Consider the following 21649-nt stretch of genomic DNA (forward strand, 5'->3'; position numbering starts at 1 on the left):
GAGGAGCTGGGACGCGAGCTGGCACTCCAATATGGGATGCTGGTGTTGCACGCAGTGGCTTAACCTGCTACGCCACCACGCCGGCCCCTTTTCCTCCTTAAGGAAGAATCCCAATATTGATGTTGATCTATTGACATGAGCTCTCTAAAACAGAGCTTCTGGTTTTCATGGTGCAGCTCAGAGAGTCAGAAGGGCTTGGACAGTTTGGTTTGCTGGTTAGTTAGTTGATTTGTTGACTGGTTGGTTGGTTGATTAGTTGGTTGGTTAGTTGGTTCATTGGTTGGCTAGTTGGTTGGTTGATTGGTTAGTTGGTTAGTTGATTGGTTAGTTGGTTGGTTGGTTGATTGGTTAGTTGCTTGGTTGGTTGGTTGATTTGTTGGTTGGTTAGTTGGTTCATTGGTTGGCTAGTTGGTTGGTTGATTGGTTAGTTGGTTGGTTGATTGGTTAGTTGGTTGGTTGATTGGTTAGTTGGTTGGTTGGTTGATTGGTTAGTTGCTTGGTTGGTTGATTGGTTAGTTGCTTGGTTGGTTGGTTGATTTGTTGATTAGTTGATTCATTGTTTAGTTGGTTGGTTGTTTGGTTGGTTGGCTGGTTAGTTGGTTGGTTGATTCATTGGTTAGTAGGTTGGTTGGTCAGTTGGCTGAACCATGTACACACTTTGGCTGGTCATGACAATGCTGTCTTGGTTGAATGTTGACAAAGGGATTCAAAGGCTTAGAGAGATTGGAATGCTGGTGTGGGTTTGTTCTTTAAGACTAACTCCCCCAGGAGGGTCCAGGAGATAAACCTTTCACCTCGATGGTGGGAAGGCGTGTGTGAGCAGACCCCAGCCTCCTTGAAGAACTCTGCAGGGGCTCTCTAGCAGCCAGACTGCACTGTAGGAACTGCAGCCACAGAACCGGGAAGCTTAAATGTAGGGGAAGTCCTCCGGGGGGTGGGGCCAGGGGGTGTCACTCAACCACCAAAGGCAGGCTGGGTGTGGTTACTGTGACAGCAGTCACAGCAGCCATCCGAACAGACCCGTGGTGCTGGCCGGCTGGTCACGTGCTCCTAGAAGTGACACAGATAGGAAGCCTACTGAACTCTTCCTTGCTCTGTGTAAGCAGAAGAGCTCTGGGTAGGTGGACAGAAGTCGGACCTGAGTCACAAGAGGCACAGCTCTCAGTCAGTTCCAGACTCGAGTTCGTGTCCAGATCCCGAACCCTGTGAGTGAAGAGAAGCCCTGGTGTCCTGAAGGCCTGATATATTGAACCTGTCCAGGGGACCTTGCGAGAGGTCGTGGGAAAGGACACAAGGAGCATTCAAGGGCAGGCATTTGGCACAGCAGTTAAGATGCCACTTGGGGTGCCCACATCCCGTATCAGACTGCCTGGGTTCAAGTCCCGGCTCCTCCGCGTCTGTCCAGCTTCCTGCTGTGTGCATGCACGCTGGAAGGCTGCAGGTGGCGACCAAGGAGCGGGTTCCTGCAGCCACGTGGGAGCCCTGGACTGAGTTTCAGGTTCCTGCTTCAGCCTGGTCCAGCCTTACCTGCTGCGGTGGGGAGACGTTTGGGGAGTAAACCAACAGATGGAAAATCTCTCTTTCTCTCTCTCTTGCTCCCTCTTTCTCCCCCTAAACTCCCCTCTCTCCCTGCCTTTCAAATAAAATGGAAATAATTTTTTTAAAGATGAATTTATTTGGCACAAAAAAATTTTGAAATCCATGCATATGAGGGGTTTTATAAAAGCTCATGAAAAATGTGTATTATTATAGGGAGTCACGTACGTCCTCTGATAGCACCCGCCTCCAGCATGCCCTTGAGCTTGTGAGTGCACATGCCTGGTGGCTCCGATGGGGAATAAATAAATGGGGGAGGGGCGGGGCACGGGACTTCCCCGTGTCCGTCAGCAGATTGAGTGGTAACACGGTGTGTCCGCCCCTATGACACAGTGCCCAGTGCCCTGCAGTCCCAGAAAGGAACATCAGTGTCAGGTGTAGGAAGCCAGACAGGCTGAGCGCCCCATGATTCCATTGTTACAAAATATCCAGGTCAGACAAATCCGTAGAGGCCACACTCAGACTGCGGATGCCAGGGCCATGAGAGTGGGAGTTGGGAGGTGATCCATAGGGCGTACGAGGTTTCCTTTGAGGGCACTGGAACCAGACAGTGGGGATGGTTGCCGTCCACTGTGAATGCTCTAAACACCACTGAATGGTGCTGTTTAAATGACGAATTTGCAAGTTACGTGCATTTTACCTCAACCCAAAGAACCAAGTAAGGGGTGCAAAAATGCATACTATGAATAAACCCTGCATGGTTTTCAAATTTCTTTTGCACAAAATAAATTTACTTTTAAGATTCTGTTTCTCCATGAACTTTTGGAAGTGCCCTGAACTGTCGCTCTGTGTCCCAGCCTTCCCCCATACAGCCCTTTCACTGGGGTGGCTGTGCACTGGAGAAGAGGGAGACCCCCATGAGACCTTCGGGGGAACTCCTGGACAGTGGCTCTGAAGTGACTCCTTCCAAGGGTCCCCACACACATCACTGTGGCCCAGCAGTCAGGGTAGGGAAGGGCTTATGGGTTTTTGCTCTTGGAGGGGTCTCCAAACCCATCTCATGGTGGCTCCCCAGCTGTGGAACAGGACTGCTCAGCAGCCAGCAGAGTCCCCCCAAATCTGGCTTCACCCCCAGCTGAGGGAGCACTGCATCAGGCCAGCCCAGTTGTTCCTGCTGCCCCCCAGCCACAGGCTTTGGCAAACAGGCTTCCCACTGGAGCTCCAGTCGTCCCAGGTCCAGCCCTCCTCCCCCCCAGGCCTCACCCCCGTCAGCAACCCTGGGGCCACCAGGAATGACTCACACTGGGCGGGCTCTGGGGGACCCTCCCTGGTGGGGGCCGGGGTGGGCAGTGCATTCCCAGCAGCTGCCGTCAGAGGAATGCTGGGGAGCCTGGCTCTCTAACGAGAGCTCTGTGCAGCTCTGTGTGTGTGTTCCTGGGCGGGATGGCCGCCACCGACAGCTGGGAGCCAACAGCGTTGTGAGAGCCAAGGCTGCTCGCTGGCGTGGTCTGACCGGGCCTCATGCAGCTGGTGTGTTCTCCCACCTGACCGAGCGTCGGGGTGAAGCGTAGGTTTCCCGGGCCTGGCAGGAAGTGGGGAGGGGCTGGCCGCGGTTCTGGGAGCCAGGAGCAGCCCTCCAGTAGAGTTCCCTGCAGCAGCCGGCAGCTGCGATGAGCGCACACATCCTGGACTTTTCGCGGACAGTCCCTTCTTTCAAAGACGATGTCATGGTGCCCACAGGTGCGCTAGGGTCAGCAGTCTCCCACTTTGACTAAGCAGAGGCAGACCGCATGTGCAGGGTGCCCCCTCCTTCTGTGTCTGCACGCTGAGACAAAGCAGGTGCTTCCGGGGCGGCCGGACCAGCAGGGACAGGACCTCACTGAGCCCCCCTCTGGGGCTCCGCCTGCCCCACATGGGGCAGTTGGATGAGCCTGTCTGGCTCTCTCTGGCATCTCGACCTGGCCTGCCAAGCAGGGACAAGCATCAAAAGGTTTGATTTATTAAAAAGAAAACGTCTCTGGGGGAAATCTCCAGTCCCTTCCACCCCAAGCATTTTTCTTCATTAAACAAGAAGTCGGTCTACTTTCTCAGGGCTATAATAGAATACCCGAAGCTGGGTCACTGTATAAAGAAAACGGGCTTATTTGGCTGACACTCCTGGAGGCTGAAATTTTAACCTGGAGCAGCCCCATAGGTTGGGCCTCTGGTTGGGCAGATGGCACCGTGGCAGGAGCAGGTGGGTGGGAGAGATCGCATGGCAAAACCGGAGGCCAGAGAGGAATTTGGGGGTGCGGCTTGCCTTGGTAACAGTTCGCCCCTGCAGTGTTGGTGGAGATGGCTAGAGTGGAGGTCTATGTGTCCCCCTAAGGAAAGAACTTCAGACGGGAGACAGAGTCGGGGTAGGCAGAGTTTAACGAAATGGTACATCTGACGGGCTGGGTGGACAGCTCAGTCTGCATTCAGACTGGGGTTTATAGGGGTACGGGATGCACTGCTTCCTGCCATCTCTCTTTCCCCCTGCCTCTTCTTCTGGGCTATTGTTGGACAAAGGGCTTTCTGGGTAGGCAGCTCCTCCCAGGCTGTATACCCAGTGTTGTCAGGCTGGGTAGCCAACAATAGCCCCCTTGGCACCAGGCAGGAAGATTGTCCTGGGGCGGCTCCAGGGGGAAAACTGGCACCTCCAGGACTTCAGGGTGCAAATGCTGGGCTGCTCCCAAGGCTGCACAACCTTCTCTCTTTTCCCTCGGCCTCTTTCACTCCCACAGGTTAATGTCTGCCTTCCTACAGGACAATACTCACTTTAATCCCTCCTATGGGCAGTGCCCTCGATGGCCTAAGGACCACCCCTGGACCCCACTTCTGGAAGGTCTCCATCACCCCTCAGCACCACCACATTGGGACCAGGCTCCCAGCTCACAAGTCCCTGGGGACACACTCAGTGCGTGTGTTCTGGGCGGGACTTCAGGGACTTGCGGTGTTTGCTCATTGAGCTCCCCTAACAGTCTCAGGGAGTGGATTCTATTTCTGCTTCTATTTGGGACATAAGGAGACTGTTAACTAATGTGATATCAGGACAGTTCCAACCCCACTGGGTGAAGATTTGCTAAGGCCTGCAGCAGGTTCATTGCCCTTAGCGTTCCCTTTAATAAACAAGTGATCTTGGTTCAGCAGAGGGGGCCACGTAAGACTGCTCTCACAGCTTCTCACTGGATTCACACATGTGTATCTATCGTTGGCAGACTTTTTTTAAAAGATCTATTTATTTGAAATGCATAGCAACAGAGAGAGAGAGAGAGAGAGAGAGAGAGAGAGAGAGAGATATTCTATCTGCTGGTTCACTCCCCGCAAAATACACCAAGTCAGAGCTAGGCTAGGCCAGGCCCAAGCAAGGAGCCAGGAGCTCCATTCTGGGTGGCAGGGGCCCAAGAGCTTGGGCTATCCTCTGTTGCCCTCCCATAGCATTGGCAGGAAGCTTGATCGTAAGCAGAGCAACTGGCATTGCACTATGGGAAACCGATGCTTAACTATGGAGTGGCTTAACCTGCTGCACCCTAACATCAGCTCCAGGAGAGATTTCAGCGATCGACTTGTGCTGTTCATTGACAAAGTTAAATAAAGTCAGGGAATGACGGCGAGCCCCGGGGAAATTATCTGATGCCTTGGGGACACTGACCCACTTTGCGTTCTCTGTTTATAGGCTTCAGCGTTCTTACAGTGGCTGTTTCCTTCCACCGTGTCTTCCTCCTCCCAGAGCAGGAGGTCACGTGCACCCAAGGGCTCTAGCGCCTGTGCCAGGCGTGGTGCAGACCCTAAAGCAGGTGCTGGCAGGAATGGGCCCTGGTAGAACACACAGTGCAGAGACCCTGTCTGGGGAGCAGGGCTGAGCTCCGGGAGCAGGGACCATGTCTGGCTTCTGCCTCGTTGCGGGGTTGGGGGTGGGGTGCGAGAATGTCTGGGTGCCCTGGTCACCAACGCCCTGTCCCTCCCCTCCCCCACAGAATGGTCGTGGCGCGGCGGAAGAAGCTGCGCTACTGGCCGTTCTCCATGGACTGCACGGGCACCGAGGCCCACATCTCGAGCTGCAAGCTGGGCCCCCAGGTGTCGCTGGGCCCTACGAAGAACATCACCTGTGAGAATGGGCAGCCGGCTGTGGTCAGCTGTGTGCCCGGCCAGGTCTTCAGCCCCGATGGACCCTCCAGATTCCGAAAAGCCTACAAACCAGAGGTGAGGAGCGACAGGTCCGGAGGGGCGGCCACTTGGCACCCAGCAGGGGTGGGGAGCCGGCCCCAGCTGTGGCCATGTAGCTGCTGTCGTACCCGAGCCTGGAGTCCCTCTATGAGAAAGTGAGAGAGCAAGGTAGCTCTTCGGGCTGTCGCAGGCTCCGTGTGCACCGTCTGCTGGCATCGCTCCCATGAGCAGACGAGGCAGGGGGGTGCAACAGGGACCTTGTGCCCCTGCCCAACTCCCAAAGGAGAAAAGCCTTCTGGAGCTGTTGGAAATGGACCGACTCTCTAAAGTCCGTGCAGGCGGCTACAGTGCATTTCCAGGGTTTGTGTCTTTTGCAACAGAAAGGCTTTCCCCAAGGTAGGAAACCTGCCATTGCCAGGTCTACATCATCGTATGTCCGTCACATTACACGTGTGTGAACGGAGCCTCTGCATGTGCAGGCGTGTGTGGGTATGTGTGCATGTGTGTGTCAGAATGTGTGTGGGTGCGTGTGCACGGTCTGTCAGAGTGTGTCCGTGTGTCAGAAAGTGTGTGCTGGTGAGTGTGAGTACGCATGTGTCCGAGTGTGCAGGTGTGTGTCACTGTGTGTGCATGTGTCTATCAGCGTGTCTGGGTATGTGTGTCTATCAGTGTCTATCAGTGTGTCTGGGTATGTGTGTCAGTGTGCAGATGTGTGTGCCTGTGCATTAGAAAGGCTGTGAGGATGTGCCTGTGTGTGCATGTGTGTCAGAGGGTTGGTGAGTCTGCATGTGTGTGTCAGAGGGTGTACACATATGTGAGGGTATGTAGGATGTACACGTGTGCATCAGTGTGTGCAGGAGTGTGAGTGTGTGGTATATATGTATGTGTCCCATGTGGGGATGTGCGGGTATGTGTGTGTCAGAGTGTGAGGAGTACATGTATGTGTCAGGATGTGTAGGGATATACATGTGTGTGTCAGTGTGTGAAAATGTGTGTATGTGTGTCAGAGGGTTAGAGAGTCTGCATGTGCGTGTCAGAGGGTGTACACATATGTGAGGGTGTGTAGGGATGTACATGTGTGTGTGTTTTGCAGGTGTGTGGTGTACATGTGTGTGTCACATGTGGGGATGTGCGGGTACATGTGTGTCAGTGTGGGAGTGTACATGTATGTGTCAGGATATGTAGGGATGTCCATGTGTATGTGTCAGTGTGTGCAGGTGGGTGCATGTGTGTCAGAGGGTTGGCGAGTTTGCATGTTTGTATGGAGTGTACATGTGTGTGTCAGAGTGTGTGAGTGTGCATGTGTGCAGGAGGGTGGGTGCATGGATGTAGACCTGCATCTTGTCATATAAACCAGCCCCCCAAGCCCCAGGGCCTCCCAGGACCAGGCCTGGCCATCCTCTGGAAGAGGGAAGGGGCACTATTCTGTCTCCCCTGCACGATCACTGAGAGGCAGGTAGCTCTCCATGTCCACGCCTCTGTGGGCACACATCCCCAGACGATGCCGGAAACTGCCCTTGTGGCCAGGTGGGTGGGAACAACAACTGAGCGGGGTGGTGGAGGAGAGAGCTGATCATTGATCGGGCTGATTCCCAGGGGCAGACAAAACTCCTGTACCTGGTAATCATCCCCCTGGCATGAGGAGTTCCGGGGGTGATGGAGAGCAGAGGAGGAGGCTAACCCTGGGCGGGGGCGATTGCCGGTGGCGTGTTAGCTGGCCCAGGCGGGAAGGTGTGGGCTGAGCAGACCCACCCTCCCCAAGCCATCACCTAGGTCTCCTCCCCCCTCCTGGCCTCCCCTCCCTCTTAGCACCTGCTCTTGGGAAAAGGGCAGTGTCCAGTGGAAGGGCCACATCCATTTCGGGTGCCCCCATCAGAGGGTGTGCCGGGACTTCTGGCTCTTCCAGGAGGCCGTCGGCCCTGTGTCCCCCCGTATCCGTGGGGGTACGGAGCGTGCATCCGGGGCCACACCCTCTGCGTGTGTGGGGAGAGGGGGACGGGGGCCCACCGGCACAGCCTCACTGGCTCTGATGACCACAGCCTCTCTGCAGCGCTGGCTCAGCCTCTGAGCTCTGAGTCACGCGGAATGCCAAATCCTACTGTTTTGGAGTTCCTCTACTGTGCGGTCTCAAGTGGAGGCATCAAGTTCATTCCAAACCAATGAGCGAGGAGCGAGGGAGACTGACATCATAATTTCCCTTGGTTTCCATCTTCCCTGCAGGGCCGGCTGACGGTCTGGCCCCAGCTGGGCTGGGCCGAGATGACTTGACGCTGCCTCCGTGAAACTTGGGTCAGGGGTGGTCCACTCCGTGGGAAGGAGCCCTCCCCTACCCCGCGCCCGGCGTGCAGCTGGACAGCTTGGGAAGGGGTGGTGGGGATGAGAGAGGGGGCACAGTTCTCCAGAAAACAAGGGCCCGGAGCCAGCAGCTTTATTCATTTCTGTCCTGGTTTGTGAAACAAGAACAAAAGTTCCTGAAGTGCAGGGTGTTGGGTACACTGCCCCCTCTCCCTTTCCTTGTCTCCCAAGAGCCAGAGAGAGAGCAGACCCTGGGCTCTGTAAGCCTGGGAGCTGTCACACTCCCCACCAGCTCTGGTCAGTGGGGAGAGAGACGCAGCCTGTGATGGCTTGACCTTTGGGGTGGCCGTGAACGTGAGTGCTTGAAACGCCACCTCCGACTGTGTCTGCTCTGTCCTCTTCAGCGGTGGGAGGGCTGAAGGGGGTCATGGCATAGGCCACGGTAGACCAGTGACTGGTCTGACCCAAGGCACACGGTCTGCTGGGCATTGTTGCAAGGGGCAACGCGACCCTGCTGGAATCAGGAGACTTGGGGGGGGGGGGGTCCATCGCAGCAGCGAGCAGGCTGGGGGGTGGAGGGCCTGTTGATGGTGGCATGCCCTGGTGACCACATCCCTGATGGGCTCCTCGGGGGTCCAGGACGAAAGCCCCCTGCCCGTGAGGGTCACAGCAGCCCTTGGGCGTGTGGCAAGAAGGGAGGCCGTGGCCGGGAGTGCCCGCTGAACACGTGCCCGCTTCTGCGCTTGTGTCTTCGGCAGCAGCCGCTGGTGCGGCTGAGAGGCGGTGCCCAGGTGGGAGAGGGCCGCGTGGAGGTGCTCCGGAACGGAGAGTGGGGGACCATCTGCGACGACAAGTGGGACCTGGTGTCGGCCAGCGTCGTGTGCAGAGAGCTGGGCTTCGGCAGCGCCAAAGAGGCCGTCACGGGCTCCAGGCTGGGGCAAGGTAAGGGCCGGACACCACAGCAGTGGGCGGAGCCCTGAGAGCGCAGCCCTGGACTTCCGGGGCGGGGCTCCCTGCTTTGCCTCCTCCCCTTCAGCAGCTGCAGGTGAATCTCCCGGCCTCTCCCCAGGGAGGCAGGGCTGGAGCCGGGCCTTGGAGTTTGCTGAGTCCCCCATTTTATGGACTTGGAAACTGAGGCCCAGAGAAGGGAGGAGATGAGCAAGGAGAGGCCACATGTCAGAGGTCAGTGACCCCCTGCCTGCAGGAGGGGGTCTCAGGGGGTCCACCAGGCTGCAAGCCAAGCAGAGAGCAAAAGAAGCAGATGTCATCTTGCTTTGTGTCCAGGTGCAGCCCCCCAAACCTTCCCTCCCCAATGCCATGAGATGCTAATGAGCAAGGGCCTGGTTTGTATTAAGTGTCCTGAACCAATGTTTCCTAAAAGCATAGGCAGCCTCCACGTGGGGCACCCGCTGAGAGCAGTGTTGGCTCTGCCAGATGACACACACACGGAACAACACGTGGGTCCCCTCCCCAGCGTGCCCCGGGGAGGTGGCACGGCCTTGCGAGCCGGAAGGAGGCGCTCACCCCAGATACACTCGGCAGCCCGCCCAGTGCCCAGCCCTCCCCTGCAGAGCCGCGGTTTGGACAAGGAATGTCGTAATCACTTCCTGCCGACAGGCCGCTGCCCTGGCTGCCAGAGGACGTTCCCATAGGCAGCCATCGCCCCCAGAGAAAGGAATGTGGTGAGGTCACGGGTCACAGCCTAGAGGGGCTGACTGCCCCCACTCGGCCAGTGGCTGGCTTGGCTGAGGCCCCGCAAGCCTGCGTGGATGCAGTTAAAGACCACGGAAGTTTGAGCTCCTCTGTCCAGCGCCATCTGTTGAGCCCATCCCCGGCATGCCCAGGGCCCCAGCGGCAGTGGGTCTGATGGCATGCTTCCCTGAGGTTGGAAGGAGGCTTTGCAGGGGGAGCTGGACAGAGCGCTGGGCGGTACTGCTCAGATGGGCGTGTGAGACCCCGAAGGACCCACCTAGGGTGCCCAGTGCCTGGTGGCAGGAAGAGTGATGTCCGAGGTGGGCTTCTTCACCCAGCCTGGCCCAGGGCTGTCCCTGTGCTAAACAACGCCCCGCCTCTGCTCTCCGATCCGTGCCAGCCTCCTGGGCATTTACCAAAGTCTGGGGATCTGGGGCAGACTTGAGTGTCACACGGGGCCACGGTGAGCTAGCTGTTCAGGGTCCCCTTGGGTCTTAGATATTCCCACAGTTCACTGATAGCCGGCCCGGTGGGTTTGTGCTCGCCCACGTCCCCAGGGGACCCCTCGTTCTGATGAACCAGACCAGCGCCCGGTGACGGGAATGTTCCATTGATCATGGGCGTGTGCAGTCTGACCTAACTGTTCCACTGCCCGGCGCAGCCCGCAGGTTGCCAGGGGCCCACAGAACTCTAGGAAAAAGAGGCCACCGGCGCTTGCAATGCTGCCCTTGAAAGAACCGGTGGGGGATTTGTCACCTGCTGCCACCTGGGTGGGGTCGGCTCCAGCAGGCAAAGGGGAGGGGGCCACGTTGCATATCAAGTCGCGGAGCAGAGTGGGCCGGTCCCTCAGTCCTGGCTCCAGCTGATGCATCGAGGGACCACACCCACAGCCAGGGGTAGCGAAAGGACAACCGCCGAAAATTAGGTCATCACAGTGTTTGCCCAGCGATTTGCTCGGTGACCTTGAGCAACCTTCTGGGCTCTGGCCGCAGCCCTGCAGACCGAGGTGATGCAGGCTCCGGGAATGCCTTCCAATCAGATAGTTAGAGTCAGCTGAAGGAATACTCGGTGAAGAAGTGCCAGTGCTCCCAACCAAGAGAAATATGTGAGCCACATACGGAATTTTGAATTTTCTAGTAGTCACGTTAAAAGAATGGAACAGGTAGAGTTAACTCGTTTAGATTTATTTATTTATTAGGCGGCGCGCGCGAGAGAGATGGATCTTCCATCTTCTGGTTCATTCCCCCTAAATGACCACAGCAGCCAAGACTGGCCCAGGCTGAAGCCAGGAGACAAGAGCTTCATCCGGGTCTCCCATGTGGGTGGCAGGGGCCCAAGGACTTGGGCCAGCCTCTGTTGCTTTTCCCGATGCGTTAGTGCAAAGCTGTATCAGGGGCTGAGCAGCAAACCGGGCCCCCAACGTGGGATGCTGGCATCGCAAGCAGCATCTTAACTAGCTGTGCCACAGCCCTGGCTTGAAGTTAATTTTAATAACGCATTTTCTGGGGTGGGCCTCTGAGCTAGTGGTTTAGACAACAGTTCGTACTTCTGCATCCCATATTGGAGTACCTGGGTTCCACACCTAGCCCTGCTCCCCACTCCCACTTCCTGTAGATGCACACCTGGTGATGGCACAAGTAGTTGGGTCCCTGCCATCCACGTGGGAGACCCGGATGGAGTTCCCAGCCCCTGGATCCAGCTTTGGAACAACCCTGGCCATCGCAGGCATTCGAGGAGAGAACCCGTAGATAGAGCTCTTACTGTTTCTCTGTGTCTCAGGTTTAAAATAACAATAATACATTAATATCTGAAAGTATAGTTCTTTAACCCAGCCTGTTCACACTATTCTTACTTCAGCATACAATCAGTGTAAACTTCACAAGGCCCTTGGCCTTTTGTGCTAAATCTCTGGCCTGTAGCAAGGATTTTAACACTCACGGACGTCTCAGTCTGGACTGCCTGGGTTTCTACGTTTCAACTGAACGCAGCCACGCGTGGCCACAAATACCGTGTTGCTTAGGGCAGCTGCGGAGTGGGGGCTTTGAAATCCTTTCACCCGGGACAGGCAGTTAGCCTTATAGTTGAAACACTGCTAGAGGTGCTGAGTCCCATATCAGATTGCCCAGGTTCAAGGCCGGCTCCAGCTCCTGACTTCAGCTTCCTGCTAATGCAGACCCCGGGAGGCAGCGATGATGACTGACGTAATTAAGGCAAATAAATAAGTGAATTGATTTAAAAAAAAAAAATGAAATCCTCAGTAAGAAGTAGGTGCGATGGGACAGGCCAGACATAGGACACTGGAACCAGAGTTGCATGAAGGAACGCTGGCCTCTGCCCTGTGTGAAGTAGCAGCACCAGGTACATTCCGCTGCTACTGCAAAGTGCCCCAGGCAACTCGCGTTACAAGCATAAGAGGTCTGTTCAGCCTGCAGCGTGCAGGGTTCAAGTCCAAGATCAGACAGCCCCGTTGGCCAGGCCTCCCACGAGGTGGTGGACGGCAGTGCTGAGGATGTGTGGAAGAAGCCAGGAAACAGTGGGAGGCGCGGGTCGTGCTTGACTCTGCAACTGACGGCCTGGAAGTGCGCTGGACCCCGCGTGCAGGGCTCGGCAGCGGGCAGCTCGCTCTCTGTGCTACAGTGAAGGGAGATTAGTGGGGCTGGAATTCCGCCTCTGGGGGAGGGGGCATGCTGGTCATCTCAGTGCCTCTGCATTGTCACCAGGGGCCATTTGCTGGGTGTTGTGCACTCCCCACCCTGGCCCACGATGTCCAGTGCCCCAGACGCATGGCTGGCTTTGGCCAACAAAGAGCACTGGCAGGAACTGGTGGACTGGCGGGGGGGAGGGGTGGGTTGGAGGTGCTTAGCCTCCTGCAAGACACCCTGGTGCCGACCCCTCCAGCAGGGTGACAGCTCTCAGCAGGTGGCCTGTCTACGGATGGCCTCTGACACTGGTTTCATCCTCCCACTGATAGACCTGCTCACCGCTGAGGACTGGGCTCTGCTGTGATGTCCATGCGTGCTGCCCATACCTTTATTTTAAATGTGCTTTGTTAGCTCAGCTCCTCCACGTGCTACCTTCCGTGTCCTGCAGGGACTGTGACCGACAGAGCCGTAGCCCTCCCTCCTCCCCCGTCCCCGCTCAGAGTCATAAATGCATGGGCTTATCCGGTGGGGAAGGAAACCTAGGGGTGTTGTAGCTCAGCTGCTTTACGTAGGTGGAAAAGCAGTATTCAGAGAGGCTGAGTGAGCTGGCCAGGGTCACACAGCATGTTAGCGAATGGCAGGCCGGTCAGCACTGCTGTGTCCTGGAGAAGGTGTCCACAGTCCTTGAGCTGATCACGCCTGGTGGCTGGGAGCGGTTTGGAGGATGGGACAAGCACCTTCTCACTTTCTAGAACTTTCCAGCCAGTTCCGGAAAGTTCATCCTGAGGGTTTTTTTTTTTTTTTTTTCACGGCCCATGTTTGTCTCCCCTCACCAGGGATAGGACCCATCCACCTCAACGAGATCGAATGCACAGGGAGCGAGAAGTCCATCGTGGACTGCAAGTTCAACGCCAAGTCTGAGGGCTGCAGCCACGAGGAAGACGCTGGTGTGCGGTGCAACATCCCCGCCATGGGCTTCCAGAAGAAGGTGAGGGGACTGGGCGCCGGCTCGCCGAGTCCTCACGCGGCCATTGGATCCACTGGGGGCCCCGACCCCTTGCCGACCTCCAGTTCACCTCTGAACTGCGGGTCTGGTGCCGGCCTGGCAGCAGGACCAAGGCCTTGTGTGGAAAGTGAGCCTGGATGTCCCGCCTCCTGGGTAGCCTGCACCTGCTGCCCCATTTTACAGGTGGGAAGGCAGAGGCTCAGATGAGGAAAGCAGCTAGCCGGACGACGCAGCCTCGACAAAGCCCCGGGTGGCCTCGCTGGCGTGCTTGGTTCTGCCTGTTCATGCTCAGGAAAACGTAGCCACCCTTGCCAAGTACCAAAGGGGCATGCCGGGGCAGAGACTTGGGGAAGCCCCGACCTTCACGGACAGGCCATGGGCCAGGGGCTCCCGGCTGCCCCTGAGGCCTCTTGGGGGCCCATTGCCACTGGTGAGCTCAGCACCCCACAGCCGGCATGCTAGAAGGTCAGGGAAACCAGGGTGCAGATTTCAGGGGTCCTCTCCCTGGGTCTAGGGCTGGGGCTGGCCGTCTGGGACACACGGTTTTCCCTGGCCGCAGCCAGGCCAGGAGGCCGGGGAGTGGGCAGACGGGCTGCACACTGCTCTGCTCCTTGCCAAGGCAGCAGCGCCGAGGTGACCGGAGGTGGTTTCCCGAAAGACAGCATTAGCTGCTTGGTGAGTGCCCGAGCCCAGGGGTCAGTGCAGACCCCAGGACACCAGGGGTCCATAAGCACTTCGGGGTGGCTAGGCCAGTTGCCAGGGCCGAGCCCTCCTGGTGGGAGCCCTCCACCCTCCAGCCTGACTGTGAGCCCCCAAGGCGTCCCCAGATTCCTTAGAAAAGCATACTTAACGACACTGGTATCGAGCTGGCGTAGTGGGGCAGTTAAGACATGCATTGCTAATCAGAGACTCTACCTGCCCATCTGTAAAATGGGTTTGGCTGTGGTACAGCCGCATCAAGGAGTTGCTATGAGGGAGGAGCTCATGTCCATTAAATTAAGACTTGTACAGAGCCCAGAGCTCAGTTACTGTGACAACATTGTGGCTGTCAGTTTCCCGTCTTATTGTAGTGCCTTATTGTAGCATCTGTCAGTGCTCAGTGAGCCTGGGTGAGCCTGCACTTGCATGGTTCATGGCATTGCCCAGGAGGTACTGGCGCTCCTCGCAGGGTCCTCTGAGCACATCGAAGACGGAGGGGTGACTTCAGGTCTCTACCAGGTCTCGGGGAAGCTAAGCAGCAGAGGGGTGGCCGGCGGGTACCCAGAGCCACCCCAGGTGGGTGTGCAGGCACAGCTGCTCCGGCTGTCGAGCGCTCTCCTGATGGGCTCTGCCCCAGCCTGGGGAGTCAGTGGCTTCACATCCTGAGGATTCCTGGCGGCGCCACGCCTTGTCTGGAGGGTGCTAAGGGAGGCTGGGTAAGGCATTTAAAGGGTTGAGGGTTGCACTGCCCCCAATCACAGGCAGCCCCGTTGGCCTCAGCACCCAATAGGTGAACTGGATCCACGAGGCAGAAGGGCCTCGGTAGGGAGAGGGCGTCCGTGTGACGTGGGTGCCTCACTGTGTGACATTGCCAAGGACGTCAGACAGCCCCAGAAGCTTAAAAAAAATCCCAAAGGCCAGGAAGACAGAGAATGCAGAAGGTGGGGGCCAGCGATGCACACAGGGAGGGGGACATGGCTCCTGGCTCTGAGCAGGAGAGGGGCGTGGCCCTGTGGCGTTCAGACACCGATGCAGCTCTGAGCCGAGAAGGGGCAGGTGGAGGCCAGGGCACAGCACTGCAGAAGGCCAAGGGCTCAGAGAGGCTGGGAGAGGGAAGGTAGGGATGGAGCCGGAGGCGTGTGGATGGATTAGGGAGATGGAGCAGGTCCACGCCACCCGATTCAACAGGACAGGGGTGTGGGAGAAGGGCTGATGTGGAGGCTCCTCCTCCACCTCTGGCGTCTACAGCAGCACGATTTCAGGCTCAGCATACCGTGGCCCCGGGCACCAAGCCCATCGTCCTCCTGTTTCTGTCGATAAAGCTTTATTGGAACACAGCACACGCGGTCGTTTCTAAATCGTCCGTGGTGGCTTTCTGGCCATCAGAGCAGAGTTAAGTGGGTACAACAGGGGCCCACAGACCCTAACGTATTTCCCTGCTGGCCCCGTGCAGGGACAAGGGGGGAGGAGAGAACAGAGAACAGAAAAGAGGCCGAGTTCCGCTTTGGGATCTCACAGACGCCAAGTGGAAATATCCAGTGGACAGCTGGCTCCGTGGGTCTCTGGGGCAGTAGGGGGTGCGTTCCAGGCTGGAGAGGACTAGGGGAGCGGGGGGTGCGGTGAGGGCAGGAGCAGGAGCCAGCCAGGCGGAAGCCATGGGGAGAAGAGGACCCAGGACCCGCATCTCAGGGGGAATCCTCTGAGCACATTGTCGGAGTGTCTGGTTGCACAAGCCGCCTCAGCCAGCGGGCTCCTGGGGAGCAGCAGGGCTCGGGGTCAGATTTCCCTGGGGTGCCCCTGGGGTCCGGGCCGGCTTCCCCAGCTTGGAACCTCCAGGGCCCAGGATGCCTGGGATGGGCCAGCCGTTGTGAGCGCGAGCCAGGCAGGACACCACCACGCCGGAGGCTGCCAAGGCTGCTGCTGAATCGTGGCTTGAGGACACGGGGACCGAAGGCTCCCGGCCTCGTCTCCCCCTCCCCACGCATGCGCGCTGTGTCTCCCCGTGACCACGCCTTCCTCCTGTCCGCAGCTACGCCTGAATGGGGGCCGCAACCCCTTCGAGGGCCGAGTGGAGGTGCTGACGAAGAAAAACGGGTCGCTCGTGTGGGGCACGGTGTGTGGCGAGAACTGGGGCATCGTGGAGGCCATGGTGGTGTGCAGGCAACTGGGCCTGGGCTTTGCCAGCAACGCCTTCCAGGTGAGCAGCCCCGGCCTCCGCTTCCTCGGCCTCTGCCCGCAGGGAGCTGATCCCAGGGAGTCCGCATGTGCCGTTCGCAGAGGGGAGCCGTGCAGTCCTTTGGGGCCCTGGTGACCCGACCCTCCCCCACCAGCCTGAGCCCCGACACCCCAACGCTTCAGCTCGCTCGCTCAGCAGCCCCCTGGCATCCAGGCCTCGTCCACCCGCCCAAGGTCCCTGTCACTTGGTTCTGGCTTCCTCTCCCACTCCCTCTGTGGCCTCCCACCTGCCCTGGGTTACAGGGCCGCCCAGGACTCCGAGGTGCAGGGGCTGCTCCTGGCTGCAACCCCACCAGCCAGCTGTACCCCCCGCCCCCGTGACGTGCATGGATAATCCCAGGTCCCCAGTACTCTGCCTGCCTGCCTCCCACAGGCTGGCTGGGGTCCAGGTCGCCCTCAGGGGAGGTGCTGAGTCCTGCCCAGGGGCTGCCTCTGTCCCCTCCCCCGCCCCCACCCCGGAGCTGCTCAGCCCAGCATCCAGGAGGGACAGGGCTCAGACACAGCTGCTCACGCTTTTTTGGGGAGCTCAGCTTCCCGGGCAGCACTGGGTCTCTGCTCATGCTGCCTACAGCCAGCCAGGGCTCACTCTCATTCTCCAAGGGGAGTGGGAAAACAGCGCCACGTGTCAATGGAGCCACCCCCCTGCTGGTCTGTTCCCCCACCCCCACCCCGGGCGGCTCATTCCTAGGATTCCTAGGGGTGACACAGGCCTGGGCTTGACGTCAGTCTCAAGTCTGTCCCTGAGATAAATATGTGCAGAGGGAGAGAGGAGAGAGAATGGGCTCTCACGATTGTGGGAGCTGGCAGGTCTGACCTCTGCAGGGTAGACCAGCAGGCCCGAGACCCTGGGATGAGCTGATGCTGCAGGTTCCATCAGAAGTAATCTGCTGGTGGACTTCCCTCTTCCTGGGGGAGGGGTGTTCCCTCAAGGCCTCTGGCTGGCTAGCTGAGGCCCGCCCACACCATGAAGGACAAGCTGAACGTTGCTCTCATCTAAAAACTGTGTTCCGGAAACACTGGGATGGTGTTGGACCAACCAGCTAGGTACCGTGCTCCTGCCAGGTCGACACATGAAACGAACCATGGCCAGAGGTTTGGATGAGGCCTATGCAAGCCCTTTCCTGCCCTGGTGGTGTCTCTCTGAGGACCCTGGGCAGACGTCCCTGAGCCCTACCCCTGCTGTGAAGTCCAAGCCCGAGTGACCTCAGGAGCAGGCTCCCCTGCTCTGGACCTGACCTGACCTCATTAGGAGAGCTGATCTGCAACAGCACTTTGAAGCTGCCGAGATCCGAGGGGCCAGATCCATCCCGGCATCATGAACCGGGGTGCAGAACACCCCACTAATAATCGCTTTCCCCAGAATGAGTCCACAAGTTAGACTTCACGACATATCATCATTGACATATGGAATTTTTATCACCTGTAAATTCTGATCAATCGATTGGCAGGGTCTTCCTGGAGCACTGATTGATTAGCAATGTCTGCCCTGGCACAGCAGTGAGCAGTGTAACTTGCAGGCAGGCACTGACCATTCCTGATGTGTGGTGTGGAGCAATTGTTTGACCACCAGCATAGCAGAATCCGAGAGCCAGGGTCGGGAGACCCAGATTCTTGTCCACTCTGCCGTCCGCTAACTGCGTGGCTGGAGTGAGTGACTACCTGTCTTGGACTTTGCGGTGTGTGTGCGAGGCTGCAAGCTGACCAAGTGAGAGGACATGACAGTACCGGTGACAGACTGGCCATTTCTCGTGTTGATTTTCCCAGGAGACCTGGTACTGGCACGGAGACGTCTACAGCAACAAAGTGGTCATGAGCGGAGTGAAGTGTTCAGGCACGGAGCTGTCCCTGGAGCACTGCCGCCACGACGAGGATGTGTCCTGTCCCCAGGGCGGCGTGCAGTACGGGGCCGGAGTCGCCTGCTCAGAAAGTGAGACTTCCTGGGGGTCGTATCCCGCCCCGCCCAGCCCCGCCAGGCTCCACCAGGGGCCCAGAGTCACCACTTTGGTCCCTGGCAAGGCTCTGCCTTGAGTCCAGCCAGAGAAGGAATGGATTCCTGCCCATTGAGAGGGTGGGGGGCAGGAGGGACACCCCAGTTCCAGCCCCGGTGGAGAGGAGGAGTGGGAGGAAGGGACTTGGGGGTCCCAGGGCCTCGGGTTCAAGTCATGAGGCTACTGCTGACCCTCCTCGTGCCCTCAGGCAGTGTGGGGCGGTGAGGGTGATGCCACCTTCCTCCGAGGTGGGTGAAGCGGGCAAAGCACACACCTGGTGCTTCGGAGCCTCAGCCCCTGGGGGACCCGGCTGTGGGAACTCTCCAGGAACCTGAGAAAGTTGAGGAATAAAAAGGGGGACCCCAAGCAGGATTCGGGATGGCCCAGCTCGCAAAGGCTCCCGCTGCACGCAGGAGAGGCGGGCTGGCTGCTCAGCCATAGGCATGGCGTCCTCCCCTGCCCACACTCTGCTTTCTGCCTGGGCCGTACAGACCCGCCCATAGCCGCACGGCCTTGTGGCCTGGAGTGCAGACCTGGCCGTGGTCGCTGACCTTGGCCACTGTGAGCCTGCTGGTTCTTGTTTTCTCTGGAAATGAGAAACCAGGCTTTTCCTAGAAATTGAATATATGCAAATGCCCACTCAGCAGTGGGGCCCTGTGGCTTCGCCGTCTCAGGGAGCCAGGGAGGAGATCCATCCTGAGCTCCGGTCCTGCTCTCCCACCAGCCCTTCTCAGGCCCACACAGCTTCGCTGAAGCCACGCGAAGCAGCCTCTCGGCCCCCAGCGCTGGCTGCCCTGGGCGGCCGTCACAAGCTCCCCGTCCTGCCACCCTCAGCAGCCCCCGCAGAGGGACAGCATCCAAGCACAGAGGAGGCCGCAGCACCGTCCACGGCCCCTTCTGTGTGCTTAGCGGTTTACTTATGTTTGCAATGTCCCAGCTTTTCCAAAAGAAAATGAAGATAATGTAAATCTAAACAAAAATTTAAGATAGAATGAAAGCAGATGAAATAAAAAGGTATGTCCTAGAAAAACTGAAGCCAGGAGAGAGGCTAGGTTTTTTTTTTTTTTTTAAGACTGATTTATTTATTTGAAAGATTACAGAGAGGAGGGGAGAGAGAGAGAGAGAGAGAGAGAGAGGTCTTCCATCTACTGGTTCACTCCCCAGATGGCCGCAATGGTCAGGGCTGGGCCAGGCTGATGCTAGGAGCTTCTTCCAGGTCTTCCGTATGGGTGGCAGGGACCCAAGCACTTGGGTCATCTTCCCATGCCACAGCAGAGAGCTGAATCAGAAGTGGAGCAGCCAGGAATTAGACTGATGCCCATATGGGATGCTGGCACTGCCGGCAGTGACTTTACCCACTATGCCACAAGGCCAGTCCCTAGAGATTAATTTTCTAAAGTAGCAAAAGAAAAAAAATAGTGTGGAATTTTATATACTTGCTGTAGCTAGGTTGTTCTTTTCACATTGAGCCTCCTGGCAGCCTGAGCAAAGAGGGAAAACCCTGAGTCGTGAGAGAAGCCCGCTACCCTGGATGTTGAGATCAAAGGGCCTTTCTCTCCCCCAGGACTCAGCCCCGCCATGAGTCCCTGGTGGCAGCAATGAGTCCCAGGGGCTGTGTTTCAGTGGCTCCGGCTGAGGCTGAGCACCACGCAGACACAGCCGCGGAGCAGGAACCCGGCTCTTGGCTGGTCGGGTTAAATGCGGTCCCTGCCTGAAATCCACATATCCTCCTTGTTGTCCCTCGCTCTCCCTCGCCAGCCCCGTCTCCAGTCCGTGTCACCTGTCAGTGATTTCTGACTCGCTCTGAGCCCCTCCACCCACTGTCACTGCACTGGGTCAGATGGCCCCTCCCGCCTCGTGTTGTACAAAGACCCCTGCCTGTCCTCATGGCAACCATTGCCCTCCCAAAGCCGGAGCCCTTGCCCTCCCATACCTGTCCTGTGCAGGTCCCGTCCTCGCTTCCCCTGCACTAATGTGAACCAAGGGACTGGCACAGGGCTGCCCACCACCCTCAGCATCCTGCCCGCACCGGCCTTGAGTTTCCTTCCTTCCTGCCCCAGGGTCCTGGGCTGAGCTCATGCTCCTGTCCCACAGTCCCTGCGAGGTAGAGTTAGCGAGACAGAGAGAGGTCTTCCATCCGCTGGTTCACTCCCCAGATGGCTACCATGGCCGGAGCTGTGCTGATCCAAAGCAGGAGCCAGGAGCTTTTTCCTGGTCTCCCACGTGGGTGCAGGGGCCCAAGCACTTGGGCCATCTTCTACTGCTTTCCGAGGCCATAGAAGAAAACTGGATCAGAAGAGGAATAGCTGGGACGTGAACCAGTGCCCATGTGGGATGCTGGTGCCGCAGGCGGAGGCTTAGCCCACTACACCACATCGCCAGCCCTAGCCCCTGGCCATTCTGAGAACAACTCGGATGTTGCCCTCCCCCCCGCCCCGCCCTGGGGAAAAGTCTTTCCTGACCACCGGCCTGCCCACATCTGCCTCTTACAAGCTGAACCGCTTACCACATTTCTGCGTGCTGTTGTCACGGTTTTAGTTAGGTCACTGGCACGTGCAGCAGGTGGCTCCACACCCACCCCCTTTAGCTCTGCCCAGAGAGCCGGGCTTGGGGTTCCCTGCAGTTCCCGAGAGACCAGGGTGGGGAGTGCTTGCCCTCCCATGAGCACTCTGGGATGCCGCATTCCCTGGCAGGTGCGGAGAGCACAGGTCCCAGGCCATCACTAAGTGCAAACCCTGTTGATTGACAAATCCCTGAGTTGCAGGAGGAGGAGGACCCCCTGTGCCTGCTCAGCGCAGAGTAGGAAGGCTGTCAGCTGGGGACCAACAGGGCAACCAGGAGACACGCCTGAGCTCCCGGAGAAAAGCGTCCCTGGGGCGCATGTGGGGGCACAGCAAGGCAAGCCTCCACTTGGGACACCCACATCCCGTATCAGAGTGACTCTCCGCTTCCAATCCGGCTTCCTGCTACGGCACACCCTGGCGGGCAGCAGGTGATGGCTCAAGGACTTGGCCCCCGCCACCCATGTGGGAGACCTGAATTCAGTTCTTGGCTCCTGGCTTCAGCCTGCTGCAGCCCCCAGTTGTCTCTCATAATTTTTTTAAAAAGGGAGAAAGGTACACCCCGTGTACTGAGTGCCAAGCAGCACTGCTGTCCAAGGGGAAGTCTTTGTCAGCAAACAGGAGCCTCCTCTTCATGTCTGCACTCCCGACAGCCCGGGCACCGTGACCTTGAGGGAAGCAGTGCTCACAGGTTCACACGCCCTGGAGAAATTTGCGAGCAACTCATTGGAAAATAAAAGATGGCAGGATCTTGAGGCTGATTCATAAACCAAACTCTGTCAGCTGAAGTATGCTCGGAGTGGTCAG

General features: G+C 57.9%; 1 protein-coding gene across 1 annotated transcript in view; it reads left to right on the forward strand.

The window, feature by feature from the left end:
• The window catches only part of LOXL2 (lysyl oxidase like 2), an 80026-nt gene that overhangs the window by 48026 nt on the left and 10351 nt on the right, over nt 1–21649 (forward strand). The window contains exons 5-9 of the mRNA XM_062199373.1: nt 5535–5760; nt 8778–8961; nt 13190–13341; nt 16088–16255; nt 18058–18220. Coding sequence (XP_062055357.1) covers nt 5535–5760; nt 8778–8961; nt 13190–13341; nt 16088–16255; nt 18058–18220 — 893 coding nt within the window. The remainder of the gene's footprint in view (nt 1–5534; nt 5761–8777; nt 8962–13189; nt 13342–16087; nt 16256–18057; nt 18221–21649) is intronic.

This window comes from Lepus europaeus, chromosome 8 (genome assembly GCF_033115175.1).
Source record: "Lepus europaeus isolate LE1 chromosome 8, mLepTim1.pri, whole genome shotgun sequence".
Taxonomy (NCBI): Eukaryota; Metazoa; Chordata; class Mammalia; order Lagomorpha; family Leporidae; genus Lepus; species Lepus europaeus.